General features: G+C 42.0%; 1 protein-coding gene across 1 annotated transcript in view; it reads left to right on the top strand.

Moving 5' to 3' along the window:
• LOC121563496 (caspase recruitment domain-containing protein 11) overlaps positions 1-872 on the top strand; it is a 112,355-nt gene extending 111,483 nt beyond the window's left edge. Inside the window, 1 exon segment of the mRNA XM_045211075.1 lies at positions 594-872. Within this exon segment, the coding sequence (XP_045067010.1) occupies positions 594-798 (205 nt within the window). The 3' untranslated portion in view covers positions 799-872.
• Positions 873-14,540: the final 13,668 nt, after the last annotated feature.

Below are 14,540 nucleotides of genomic sequence, written 5' to 3'. Positions count from 1 at the left end.
GAGCAGAGAGAGAGAGCTGGAGAGTGTTCCTAACCCCCTAACCTCTGTCCCCTACAGGAAGCTGCCCCTGCGTGTGGACAGTGAGGAGGAGTTTGTCAGAGTTTGTCGGAGCAGAGAGAGAGAGCTGGAGAGTGTTCCTAACCCCTGACCTCTGTCTCCTACAGGAAGCTGCCCCTGCGTGTGGACAGTGAGGAGGAGTTTGTCAGAGTGTGTCGGAGCAGAGAGAGAGAGCTGGAGAGTGTTCCTAACCCCCTAACCTCTGTCTCCTACAGGAAGCTGCCCCTGCGTGTGGACAGTGAGGAGGAGTTTGTCAGAGTGTGTCGGAGCAGAGAGAGAGAGCTGGAGAGTGTTCCTAACCCCTAACCTCTGTCTCCTACAGGAAGCTGCCCCTGCGTGTGGACAGTGAGGAGGAGTTTGTCAGAGTGTGTCGGAGCAGAGAGAGAGAGCTGGAGAGTGTTCCTAACCCCTGACCTCTGTCTCCTACAGGAAGCTGCCCCTGCGTGTGGACAGTGAGGAGGAGTTTGTCAGAGTGTGTCGGAGCAGAGAGAGAGAGCTGGAGAGTGTTCCTAACCCCTGACCTCTGTCTCCTACAGGAAGCTGCCCCTGCGTGTGGACAGTGAGGAGGAGTTTGTCAGAGTGTGTCGGAGCAGAGAGAGAGAGCTGGAGAGGGCTCCGTGTCTCTATGTGTGTCTGGAGCCTGAGGAATGGACGGGGCCTGATGACCTCATCAGAGTGGTGAAAGACAGAATTCAGGAGGAACAGAGGAAGACTGTCTGGGTGGAGCAAGACCTGCTGTAACACACACAGACGCACACACACGCACACACACACACACACACACACACACACACACACACACACACACACACACACACACACACACACACACACACACACACACAGATGCACACATACACACACACACACACACTCACACACACACACACAGGTGTGCAAGATGGCGAAGCTGGGTAGGGCAGGCGTTTTGCAGGCTTCCTCTCAACTTTGCTATTTAATGTGTATTTAATGTGTTATTAATGTATATTTAATGTGTAATTCCTCACTTTGTTTGCTCTGCTAAATGTACTATATTTTTATTCCATCGAGCTTATTTGTATTATTCCTAACGTACAGTACTTACTCCTATTTTTATTATGTCACATTGTTGATAAATGAACCTGTAGTAAGCATTTTATTGTAATGCATACCATGTGTATCCTGTGCATATGACAAATACTCTTGACTTGACACACACACACACACACACGCACGCACGCACGCACGCACGCACGCACACACACACACACACACACACACACACACACACACACACACACACACACACACACACACACACACACACACACACACACACACACACACACACACACACACACACACACACACTGGGGCTGGGGTGGAGTTGGTTGTGAGTAGTTATAGAATAAGCGCAAACCCAGGATGTTCTGATTAAAGACATGTAGCATTCTCACAGTGGTGGACTCTATTATATTATACTATACTCTATTATATTATACTCTATTCTGTTCTATTCTGTTCTATTCTACTCTATTCTGTTCTATTCTACTCTATTCTGTTCTATTCTACTCTATTCTGTTCTGTTCTTCTCTATTATATTCTATTCTATTCTACTCTACTCTATTCTATTCTACTCTATTCTACTCTATTCTACTCTATTCTATTCTACTATATTCTATTCTACTCTATTCTACTCTACTATATTCTATTCTATTCTACTATATTCTATTCTGTTCTATTCTATTCTATTCTACTCTACTATATTCTATTCTATTCTACTATATTCTATTCTACTATATTCTATTCTGTTCTATTCTATTCTACTCTATTCTGTTCTATTCTATTATTTTCTCTTCTATTCTATTCTATTCTATTCTACTATATTCTATTCTATTCTACTCTATTCTATTCTGTTCTATTCTATTCTACTATATTCTATTCTATTCTACTATATTCTATTCTACTATATTCTATTCTGTTCTTTTCTATTATATTCTATTCTATTCTACTCTATTCTATTCTATTCTGTTCTATTCTATTATTTTCTCTTCTATTCTATTCTGTTCTACTCTATTCTATTCTATTCTACTATATTCTATTCTGTTCTGTTCTATTCTACTCTACTCTATTCTATTCTGTTCTATTCTATTCTATTCTACTTTATTCTATTCTATTCTATTCTATTCTACTCTACTCTATTCTATTCTGTTCTATTCTATTCTACTTTATTCTACTTTATTCTACTCTATTCTATTCTACTCTACTCTATTCTATTCTACTATATTCTATTCTATTCTACTATATTCTATTCTATTCTACTCTATTCTACTCTATTCTATTATATTCTATTCTACTATATTCTATTCTATTCTACTATATTATATTCTGTTCTATTCTATTCTACTCTATTCTACTCTATTCTACTCTACTCTACTCTATTCTATTCTATTCTACTCTATTCTACTCTATTCTACTCTACTCTATTCTACTATATTCTATTCTACTCTACTCTATTCTATTCTACTATATTCTATTCTATTCTACTATATTATATTCTGTTCTATTCTATTCTACTCTATTCTACTCTATTCTACTCTACTCACTCTACTCTATTCTATTCTATTCTACTCTATTCTACTCTATTCTACTCTACTCTATTCTACTATATTCTATTCTACTCTACTCTACTCTATTCTATTCTACTATATTCTATTATATTCTACTATATTCTATTCTGTTCTATTCTATTCTACTCTATTATGTTCTATTCTATTATTTTCTCTTCTATTCTATTATGTTCTACTCTATTCTACTCTACTCTATTCTATTCTACTCTATTCTACTCTATTCTATTCTATTCTATTCTACTCTACTCTACTCTATTCTATTCTACTATATTATATTCTATTCTACTCTACTTTATTCTACTCTACTCTATTCTATTATATTCTATTATACTCTATTCTATTCTATTCTATTATGTTCTATTCTGTTCTATTCTGTTCTATTCTACTCTATTCTATTCTATTCTATTCTATTCTATTCTACTCTATTCTACTCTATTCTATTCTACTATATTCTATTCTACTCTACTATATTCTATTCTATTCTACTATATTCTATTCTGTTCTATTCTATTCTATTCTACTCTACTATATTCTATTCTATTCTACTATATTCTATTCTGTTCTATTCTATTCTATTCTACTCTACTCTATTCTATTCTATTCTACTATATTCTATTCTATTCTACTATATTCTAATTTGTTCTATTCTGTTCTACTCTATTCTATTCTACTCTATTCTACTCTATTCTACTCTATTCTATTCTATTCTATTCTACTCTATTCTGTTCTATTCTACTCTACTCTATTCTACTATATTCTATTCTACTCTATTCTACTCTACTCTATTCTGTTCTATTCAGCTCTATTGCCGAGTGGCGCAGTGGTCTAAGGCACTGCATTGCAGTGCTAGCTGTGCCACTAGAGATCCTGGTTTGAATCCAGGCTTTGTCGTAGCCGGCCGCGACCGGGAAACCCATGGGGCGGCGCACAATTGGCCCAGCGTCGTCCAGGGTAGGGGAGGGAATGGCCAGCAGGGATGTAGCTCAGCAACGCCAGGGTTGTGGGTTCGATTCCCACAGGGGGCCAGTATGAAAAATAAAAAAGTAATGTATGCACTCACTAACTGTAAGTCGCTCTGGATAAGAGCATCTCCTAAATGACAAAAATGTATCGTCCGCTATTATCCTCAGTAATTTTCATCCAAGTTGTCAGACCCCGGTGGCTTGTCATTGTTGATAGACAACAATACTTTTTTCACCTCTTCCACACTCACTTTACGGAATTCAAAATTACAATGCTTGTCTTTCATAATTTGGTCAGATATACTTGGATGTGTAGTGTCAGCAGTTGTTGCTGGCATGTCATGCCTAAGTTTGCTAATCTTGCCAATGAAAAAATCATTAAAGTAGTTGGCAATATCAGTTGGTTTTGTGATGAATGAGCCATCTGATTCAATGAATGATGGAGCTGAGTTTGCCTTTTTTCCCAAAATTTCATTTAAGGTGCTCCAAAGCTTTTATTATCATTATTTATGTCATTTATCTTTGTTTTCATAGTGTAGTTTCTTCTTTTTTTATGTTGTATGAGACCTGCCTAACTCTACTCTATAAAGTATAGTACCGGTCAACTTAGGCCACCTGCCTAACTCTACTCTATAAAGTATAGTACCGGTCAACTTAGTCCACCTGCCTAACTCTACTCTATAAAGTATAGTACCGGTCATCTTAGGCCACCTGCCTAACTCTACTCTATAAAGTATAGTACCGGTCATCTTAGGCCACCTGCCTAACTCTACTCTATAAAGTATAGTACCGGTCATCTTAGGCCACCTGCCTAACTCTACTCTATAAAGTATAGTACCGGTCATCTTAGGCCACCTGCCTAACTCTACTCTATAAAGTATAGTACCGGTCATCTTAGGCCACCTGCCTAACTCTACTCTATAAAGTATAGTACCGGTCATCTTAGGCCACCTGCCTAACTCTACTCTATAAAGTATAGTACCGGTCATCTTAGGCCACCTGCCTAACTCTACTCTATAAAGTATAGTACCGGTCATCTTAGGCCACCTGCCTAACTACTCTATAAAGTATAGTACCGGTCATCTTAGGCCACCTGCCTAACTCTACTCTAGAAAGTATAGTACCGGTCATCTAAAGGCCACCTGCCTAACTCTACTCTATAAAGTATAGTACCGGTCATCTTAGGCCACCTGCCTAACTCTACTCTATAAAGTATAGTACCGGTCATCTTAGGCCACCTGCCTAACTACTCTATAAAGTATAGTACCGGTCATCTTAGGCCACCTGCCTAACTCTACTCTATAAAGTATAGTACCGGTCATCTTAGGCCACCTGCCTAACTCTACTCTATAAAGTATAGTACCGGTCATCTTAGGCCACCTGCCTAACTCTACTCTATAAAGTATAGTACCGGTCATCTTAGGCCACCTGCCTAACTACTCTATAAAGTATAGTACCGGTCATCTTAGGCCACCTGCCTAACTCTACTCTAGAAAGTATAGTACCGGTCATCTAAAGGCCACCTGCCTAACTCTACTCTATAAAGTATAGTACCGGTCATCTTAGGCCACCTGCCTAACTCTACTCTATAAAGTATAGTACCGGTCATCTTAGGCCACCTGCCTAACTCTACTCTATAAAGTATAGTACCGGTCATCTTAGGCCACCTGCCTAACTCTACTCTATAAAGTATAGTACCGGTCATCTTAGGCCACCTGCCTAACTCTACTCTATAAAGTATAGTACCGGTCATCTTAGGCCACCTGCCTAACTCTACTCTATAAAGTATAGTACCGGTCATCTTAGGCCACCTGCCTAACTCTACTCTATAAAGTATAGTACTGGTCATCTTAGGCCACCTGCCTAACTCTACTCTATAAAGTATAGTACCGGTCATCTTAGTCCACCTGTCTAACTCTACTCTATAAAGTATAGTACCGGTCATCTTAGTCCACCTGCCTAACTCTACTCTAGAAAGTATAGTACTGGTCAACTTAGTCCACCTGCCTAACTCTACTCTAGAAAGTATAGTACCGGTCATCTTAGGCCACCTGTCTAACTCTACTCTATAAAGTATAGTACCGGTCATCTTAGTCCACCTGTCTAACTCTACTCTATAAAGTATAGTACCGGTCATCTTAGTCCACCTGCCTAACTCTACTCTATAAAGTATAGTACCGGTCATCTTAGGCCACCTGCCTAACTCTACTCTAGAAAGTATAGTACTGGTCAACTTAGTCCACCTGCCTAACTCTACTCTAGAAAGTATAGTACCGGTCATCTTAGTCCACCTGCCTAACTCTACTCTAGAAAGTATAGTACCGGTCATCTTAGGCCACCTGTCTAACTCTACTCTATAAAGTATAGTACCGGTCATCTTAGTCCACCTGTCTAACTCTACTCTATAAAGTATAGTACCGGTCATCTTAGTCCACCTGCCTAACTCTACTCTAGAAAGTATAGTACCGGTCATCTTAGGCCACCTGCCTAACTCTACTCTATAAAGTATAGTACCGGTCATCTTAGTCCACCTGCCTAACTCTACTCTATAAAGTATAGTACCGGTCATCTTAGGCCACCTGCCTAACTCTACTCTATAAAGTATAGTACCGGTCATCTTAGTCCACCTGCCTAACTCTACTCTATAAAGTATAGTACCGGTCATCTTAGGCCACCTGCCTAACTCTACTCTATAAAGTATAGTACCGGTCATCTTAGTCCACCTGCCTAACTCTACTCTAGAAAGTATAGTACCGGTCATCTTAGGCCACCTGCCTAACTCTACTCTATAAAGTATAGTACCGGTCATCTTAGTCCACCTGCCTAACTCTACTCTATAAAGTATAGTACCGGTCATCTAAAGGCCACCTGCCTAACTCTACTCTATAAAGTATAGTACCGGTCATCTTAGTCCACCTGCCTAACTCTACTCTATAAAGTATAGTACTGGTCATCTTAGGCCACCTGTCTAACTCTACTCTAGAAAGTATAGTACCGGTCATCTTAGTCCACCTGCCTAACTCTACTCTATAAAGTATAGTACCGGTCATCTTAGGCCACCTGCCTAACTCTACTCTATAAAGTATAGTACCGGTCATCTTAGTCCACCTGCCTAACTCTACTCTATAAAGTATAGTACCGGTCATCTTAGTCCACCTGCCTAACTCTACTCTATAAAGTATAGTACCGGTCATCTTAGTCCACCTGCCTAACTCTACTCTATAAAGTATAGTACCGGTCATCTTAGGCCACCTGCCTAACTCTACTCTATAAAGTATAGTACCGGTCATCTTAGTCCACCTGCCTAACTCTACTCTATAAAGTATAGTACCGGTCATCTTAGTCCACCTGCCTAACTCTACTCTATAAAGTATAGCAGAATAGTATGTGGTTATAATCTGTATTCAGCACAACACAACTAGTGGTGGAAATGACCGTTGACTGTATGTGTATGATATGTTTGACTAGTTTGAACGTCTGCTTTCTGTAAACCAAGTAGCTGTCCATAAAGGGCCAAATGGGAATGTCTCTATCTTAAATAGCCATCTAGTCCAGAACATTTTGCTAAGGGTCATTCAGATGCAATCAAGATATGTATAACTAGTTTAAACGTCTGCTTTCTGTAAACCAAGTAGCTGTCCATAAAGGGCCAAATGGGAATGTCTCTATCTTAAATAGCCATCTAGTCCAGAACATTTTGCTAAGGGTCATTCAGATGCAATCAAGATATGTATAACTAGTTTGAACGTCTGCTTTCTGTAAACCAAATAGCTGTCCATAAAGGGCCAAATGTGATTTCAATCTCATGATGTAAGAGTGTTGTCATGTCATGGCGGATACATGTGACGTTCCCTAGCTAGCTAACTGGAGACATTCGTGATGGGACTAAAATCACAATGGCTTATTTCGACGTGACTTGGTTTAATAAAAACATACGGACAACCCTACAGCTGACATTGGCTAGCTACAGGCTGGCAGCGACTGGTTACAGTCACGCAGTGTCTTGCCATTCATTCCATTTGGCTAGCTACAGGCTGGCAGCGACTGGTTACAGTCACGCAGTGTCTTGCCATTCATTCCATTTGGCTAGCTACAGGCTGGCAGCGACTGGTTACAGTCACGCAGTGTCTTGCCATTCATTCCATTTGGCTAGCTACAGGCTGGCAGCGACTGGTTACAGTCACGCAGTGTCTTGCCATTCATTCCATTTGGCTAGCTACAGGCTGGCAGCGACTGGTTACAGTCACGCAGTGTCTTGCCATTCATTCCATTTGGCTAGCTACAGGCTGGCAGCGACTGGTTACAGTCACGCAGTGTCTTGCCATTCATTCCATTTGGCTAGCTAGTCAGACAACTTAAGTTCACCGACTAAACTAGCTAAGTAACGTAATTCAAAATGGTCACTGGTCAATATATTAAGCGTATCTTTATACAATACATTTCATGGTATCAGGCATGATTGGGTCTAGGCTTCAGGTGTTGTTATGGGTAAAGCTATTTAGGGTTTTCACTGTTTTATCTCTCACTCACTCACTCACTCACTCTGGGCAAACAAACGGACAAACCTTTCAACACGGCTGGCAGTGGCTAGCTGTAACGTTACAGCCATGCAGTCTGGCCATTCATTCCATTTCAGTGGCTAGCTGTAACGTTACAGCCATGCAGTCTGGCCATTCATTCCATTTCAGTGGCTAGCTGTAACGTTACAGCCATGCAGTCTGGCCATTCATTCCATTTCAGTGGCTAGCTGTAACGTTACAGCCATGCAGTCTGGCCATTCATTCCATTTCAGTGGCTAGCTGTAACGTTACAGGCATGCAGTCTGGCCATTCATTCCATTTCAGTGGCTAGCTGTAACGTTACAGCCATGCAGTCTGGCCATTCATTCCATTTCAGTGGCTAGCTGTAACGTTACAGCCATGCAGTCTGGCCATTCATTCCATTTCAGTGGCTAGCTGTAACGTTACAGCCATGCAGTCTGGCCATTCATTCCATTTCAGTGGCTAGCTGTAACGTTACAGGCATGCAGTCTGGCCATTCATTCCATTTCAGTGGCTAGCTGTAACGTTACAGCCATGCAGTCTGGCCATTCATTCCATTTCAGTGGCTAGCTGTAACGTTACAGCCATGCAGTCTGGCCATTCATTCCATTTCAGTGGCTAGCTGTAACGTTACAGCCATGCAGTCTGGCCATTCATTCCATTTCAGTGGCTAGCTGTAACGTTACAGCCATGCAGTCTGGCCATTCATTCCATTTCAGTGGCTAGCTGTAACGTTACAGGCATGCAGTCTGGCCATTCATTCCATTTCAGTGGCTAGCTGTAACGTTACAGCCATGCAGTCTGGCCATTCATTCCATTTCAGTGGCTAGCTGTAACGTTACAGCCATGCAGTCTGGCCATTCATTCCATTTCAGTGGCTGGCTGTAACGTTACAGCCATGCAGTCTGGCCATTCATTCCATTTCAGTGGCTAGCTGTAACGTTACAGCCATGCAGTCTGGCCATTCATTCCATTTCAGTGGCTAGCTGTAACGTTACAGCCATGCAGTCTGGCCATTCATTCCATTTCAGTGGCTAGCTGTAACGTTACAGCCATGCAGTCTGGCCATTCATTCCATTTCAGTAGCTAGCTGTAACGTTACAGCCATGCAGTCTGGCCATTCATTCCATTTCAGTGGCTAGCTGTAACGTTACAGCCATGCAGTCTGGCCATTCATTCCATTTCAGTGGCTAGCTGTAACGTTACAGCCATGCAGTCTGGCCATTCATTCCATTTCAGTGGCTAGCTGTAACGTTACAGCCATGCAGTCTGGCCATTCATTCCATTTCAGTGGCTAGCTGTAACGTTACAGCCATGCAGTCTGGCCATTCATTCCATTTCAGTGGCTAGCTGTAACGTTACAGCCATGCAGTCTGGCCATTCATTCCATTTCAGTGGCTAGCTGTAACGTTACAGCCATGCAATCTGGCCATTCATTCCATTCCCACTTGGCTAGCTGTAACGTTACAGCCATGCAGTCTGGCCATTCATTCCATTTCAGTGGCTGGCTGTAACGTTACAGCCATGCAGTCTGGCCATTCATTCCATTTCAGTGGCTGGCTGTAACGTTACAGCCATGCAGTCTGGCCATTCATTCCATTTCAGTGGCTAGCTGTAACGTTACAGCCATGCAGTCTGGCCATTCATTCCATTTCAGTGGCTAGCTGTAACGTTACAGCCATGCAGTCTGGCCATTCATTCCATTTCAGTGGCTGGCTGTAACGTTACAGCCATGCAGTCTGGCCATTCATTCCATTTCAGTGGCTGGCTGTAACGTTACAGCCATGCAGTCTGGCCATTCATTCCATTTCAGTGGCTAGCTGTAACGTTACAGCCATGCAGTCTGGCCATTCATTCCATTTCAGTGGCTGGCTGTAACGTTACAGCCATGCAGTCTGGCCATTCATTCCATTTCAGTGGCTAGCTGTAACGTTACAGCCATGCAGTCTGGCCATTCATTCCATTTCAGTGGCTAGCTGTAACGTTACAGCCATGCAGTCTGGCCATTCATTCCATTTCAGTGGCTAGCTGTAACGTTACAGCCATGCAGTCTGGCCATTCATTCCATTTCCACTTGGCTAGCTAGTCCGACACCAAAGCCAGCCAACTAAGCTAACGTAATTCAGAATTGTCAGTCACCGGTCAATAATGTACGGATATTAGAAGCGTGTCTATCTAATACATTTAATGACAAACCATGTAACTACTTAGGTAAACATATGAATGACCTGTTGCCCAAAGTTCGGTGCAGGTGTTGGTTACTGGTTCGCCATGTTTAGAACATGCGGCCACAGGGGGAAAGATTTGGCGTGTAGCGGTGACGTCAAACCGTCTGGTTAAGTAGCCAATAGAAGGACAAAAAGCATGTCTATCATATTCATTGATTGGGTTAAGATGAACCGTCACTCCAAAACTAGTGGACCAATGGAGACTCATTGTCTACACCTCCCTCTAAACCCCGCCCTTCATGGAAAAAAATAGACAAAACTTGCAATCAAAAAAACTGTCAGTGAAAGCAAAGAAACAGACATCGTAAAGTAAAGAATGGAGCCGGAGGGGATGGCTGCCGTTTTACAGGCTCCAAACCAACTGCTCTATTTTGGGTGTTTTTTCGCCTTGTCTGTAACTTATTTTTTACATAATGTTTATGACCGAAAAGAGCTTCTGGATATCAGAACAGTGATTACTCACCTTGAACTGGACAAAGATTTTTTCTTTAACGAGTCGGACGTGAAGGATTTACTGCTGCTACCGGACAAGGCCCAAATCCCCGTCATTCGCATGAAGAGGAGATGCCGATACTAACCGGCCTCTACCATCCGTCCTATTGGCCAACGTGCAATCATTGGAGAATAAACTGGATGAGCTCCGTTTGAGACTATCCTGCCAACGGGACATTAAAAACTGTAATATCTTATGTTTCACCGAGTCGTAGCTGAACGACGACATGGATACTATGCAGTTGGCTGGGTTTCCGTGCATTGGCAAGACAGAACAGCTACCTCCGGTAAGACGAGGGGTGGTGATCTGGGTCTATTTGTCAATAACAGCTGGTGCGCGAAATCTAAAATGAAAAAGTCTCAAGGTTTTTCTCTCCTGAGGTACAGTATCTTATGATAAGCTGTAGACCCTCAGTCTATTTATTACCACAACCCGATGCTGGCACTAAGACCGCACTCAATGAGCTGTATACGACCATTTAGCACTCCTAGTGGCCGGGGACTTTAATGCAGGAAAACTTAAATCAATTTTCCCTAATTTCTACCAGCATGTCACATTGCAACCAGAGGAAAAAAAAACCTCTAGACCACCTTTACTCCACACACAGAGAAGCGTAAAAAGCTGTCCCTCAATTTGGCAAATCTGACCATAATTCTATCCTCCTGATTCCTGCTTACAAGCAAAAATGAAAGCAGGAAGTATCAGTGACTCGCTCAATACAGAAGTGGTCAGATGACGCAGATGCTAAGCTACAGGACTGTTTTGCTAGCACAGACTGGAATATGTTCCAGGATTCATCTGATGGCATTGAGGAGTGCACCACATCAGTCACTGGCTTCATCAATAAGTGCATCGATGATGTTGTCCCCACAGTGACCGTACGTACATACCCCAACCAGAAGCCATGGATTACAGGCAACATCTGCACTGAGCTAAAGGGTAGAGCTGCCGCTTACAAGGAGCGGGACTCTAACCTGGACGCTTATAAGAAATCCCGCTATGCCCTCCGACGAACCATCAAACAGGCAAAGAGTCAATACAGGACTAAGATCGAATCGTACTACACCGGCTCTGACGCTCGTCGATGTGGCAGGGCTTGCAAACTATTATGGACTACAAAGGGAAGCCCAGCCATCCAACACCATCATTAAGTTTGGCAGTGTGGTGCCAGGACAACGACCTCTCCCTCAACGTGATCAAGACAAAGGAGACGATCGTGGACTACAGGGAAAAAAAAGAGGACTGAGCACGCCCCCATTCTCATCGACAGGGCTGTAGTGGAACAGGTTGAGAGCTTCAAGTTCCTTGGTGTCCACATCACCAATGAACAATCATGGTCCAAACACACCAAGACAGTCGTGAAGAGGGCACGACAAAGCCTATTCCCCCTCAGGAGACTGAAAAGATTTGGCATGGGTCCTCAGATCCTCAAAAAGTTCTATAGCTGCACCATCGAGAGCATCCTGACTGGTTGCATCACCGCCTGGTATGGCAACTGCTTAGCCTCCGACCGCAAGGCACTACAGAGGGTAGTGTGTTCGGCCCAGTACAACACTTCGGCCAAGCTTCCTGCCATCCATGACCTCTATACCAGGCGGTGTCAGAGGAAGGCCCTAAAAATTGTCAAAGACTCCAGCCACCATAGTCATAGACTGTTCTCTCTGCTACCGCAAGGCAAGCGGTACCAGAGCGCCAAGTCTAGGTCCAAAATACTTCTCAACAGCTTCTACCCCCAAGCCATAAGACTCCTGAACAGCTAATCATGGCTACCCGGACTATTTGCACCCCCACCCCATCTTTTTACGCTGCTGCTACTCTGTTAATTATTTATGCATAGTCACTTTAACTCTACCCACATGTACATATTACCTCAACTACCTCAACTAGCCGGTGCCCCCGCACATTGACTCTGCACCGGTACACCCTCATGGGCGGCGCACAATTGGCCCAGCGTCGTCCAGGGTAGGGGAGGGAATGGCCGGCAGGGATGTAGCTCAGTTGGTAGAGCATTGCGTTTGCAACGCCAGGGTTGTGGGTTCGATTCCCACGGGGGGCCAGTATGAAAAAAAAAATATGCATTCACTAACTGTAAGTCGCTCTGGATAAGAGCGTCTGCTAAATGACTAAAATGTAAATGTAATGTAAATGTATATAGCCTCCCTACTGTTATTTTATTTTACTTCTGCTCTTTTTTTCTCAACACTTTTTTGTTGTTGTTTTATTTTACTTTTTTATTAAGAAATAAATGCATTGTTGGTTAAGGGCTGTAAGTAAGCATTTCACAGTAATGTCTACACCTGTTGTATTCGGCGCATGTGGCAAATACAATTTGATTTGATTTGAGTAGCGTAACCAAAAGGTAGTAAATGCAGGCAAGAGTGTCCAAATGGATTCAATAGGATTGGTTGTTGGGAAAGAGTGTAGACCAAATGGATTCAATAGGATTGGTTGTTGGGAAAGAGTGTAGACCAAATGGATTCAATAGGATTGGTTGTTGGGAAAGAGTGTAGACCAAATGGATTCAATAGGATTGGTTGTTGGGAAAGAGTGTAGACCAAATGGATTCAATAGGATTGGTTGTTGGGAAAGAGTGTAGACCAAATGGATTCAATAGGATTGGTTGTTGGGAAAGAGTGTAGACCAAATGGATTCAATAGGATTGGTTGTTGGGAAAGAGTGTAGACCAAATGGATTCAATAGGATTGGTTGTTGGGAAAGAGTGTAGACCAAATGGATTCCATAGGATTGGTTGTTGGGAAAGAGTGTAGACCAAATGGATTCAATAGGATTGGTTGTTGGGAAAGAGTGTAGACCAAATGGATTCAATAGGATTGGTTGTTGGGAAAGAGTGTAGACCAAATGGATTCAATAGGATTGGTTGTTGGGAAAGTTCAACTGAAAACGATTTTTGCATTTGTTTTCAAATAATTGTTTCAATCATTTGTCATAGAGTTTTGCTCTCACTTTTAAATGATTTGCCTGCAAGTTCTTTGGTTTTGCTTTTGATATCATTATTTTTGTTTACAATTCTATACATTTTGCTTTCAATTGTTTGGTTTTTGATTTCAACATCCATTATTTCACTCTTTCTCGAAAATATAATGTTTACATTTTCAACTGTATTTGTCATGTTTACGATGAATTTTATTTTAAATTCAATACATATGGCGTGACACTGGCCCCATAGAAAACTCTCCCTTTCCTGGGTCCGTCAGATCAGAGAGGAAGAGAGTACCAACTCAGCGGGAAATCTGTCTCTCTCCAGCAGGTGTCGTCTTTTCATTGTTTCGCCCACCAAGTAAGGAGTTTTTGCGTGGAGGTCAATGAGAGTGTCGAATTTGGTCACCAAAAACATGAATGGGTTATTTGCTATGTGAGGTTTATTTTATCTAATAGAAGTTTCGTAATGATGTAAGAAGGACACGTGACATCCCAGCAACTTTGAGAAAAAACACTTTATATCGGAGTTGTCCCGAGATGGCCATGTATATTCATGGTGAGGCTAGTAGCATAACATCTCTCTCCGCTGAATACAAAAAATAGTTTTTGATTACAACATCCATTATTTCACTTCCTTGAAAATATAATGTTTTCATTTTCAAATGTATTTTTCATGTTTATTATTTATTATTTATTTTTAATTCAATACA

Source organism: Coregonus clupeaformis, chromosome 35 (genome assembly GCF_020615455.1).
Source record: "Coregonus clupeaformis isolate EN_2021a chromosome 35, ASM2061545v1, whole genome shotgun sequence".
NCBI lineage: Eukaryota > Metazoa > Chordata > Actinopteri > Salmoniformes > Salmonidae > Coregonus > Coregonus clupeaformis.
This window is presented reverse-complemented; position numbering and strand designations above follow the sequence as displayed.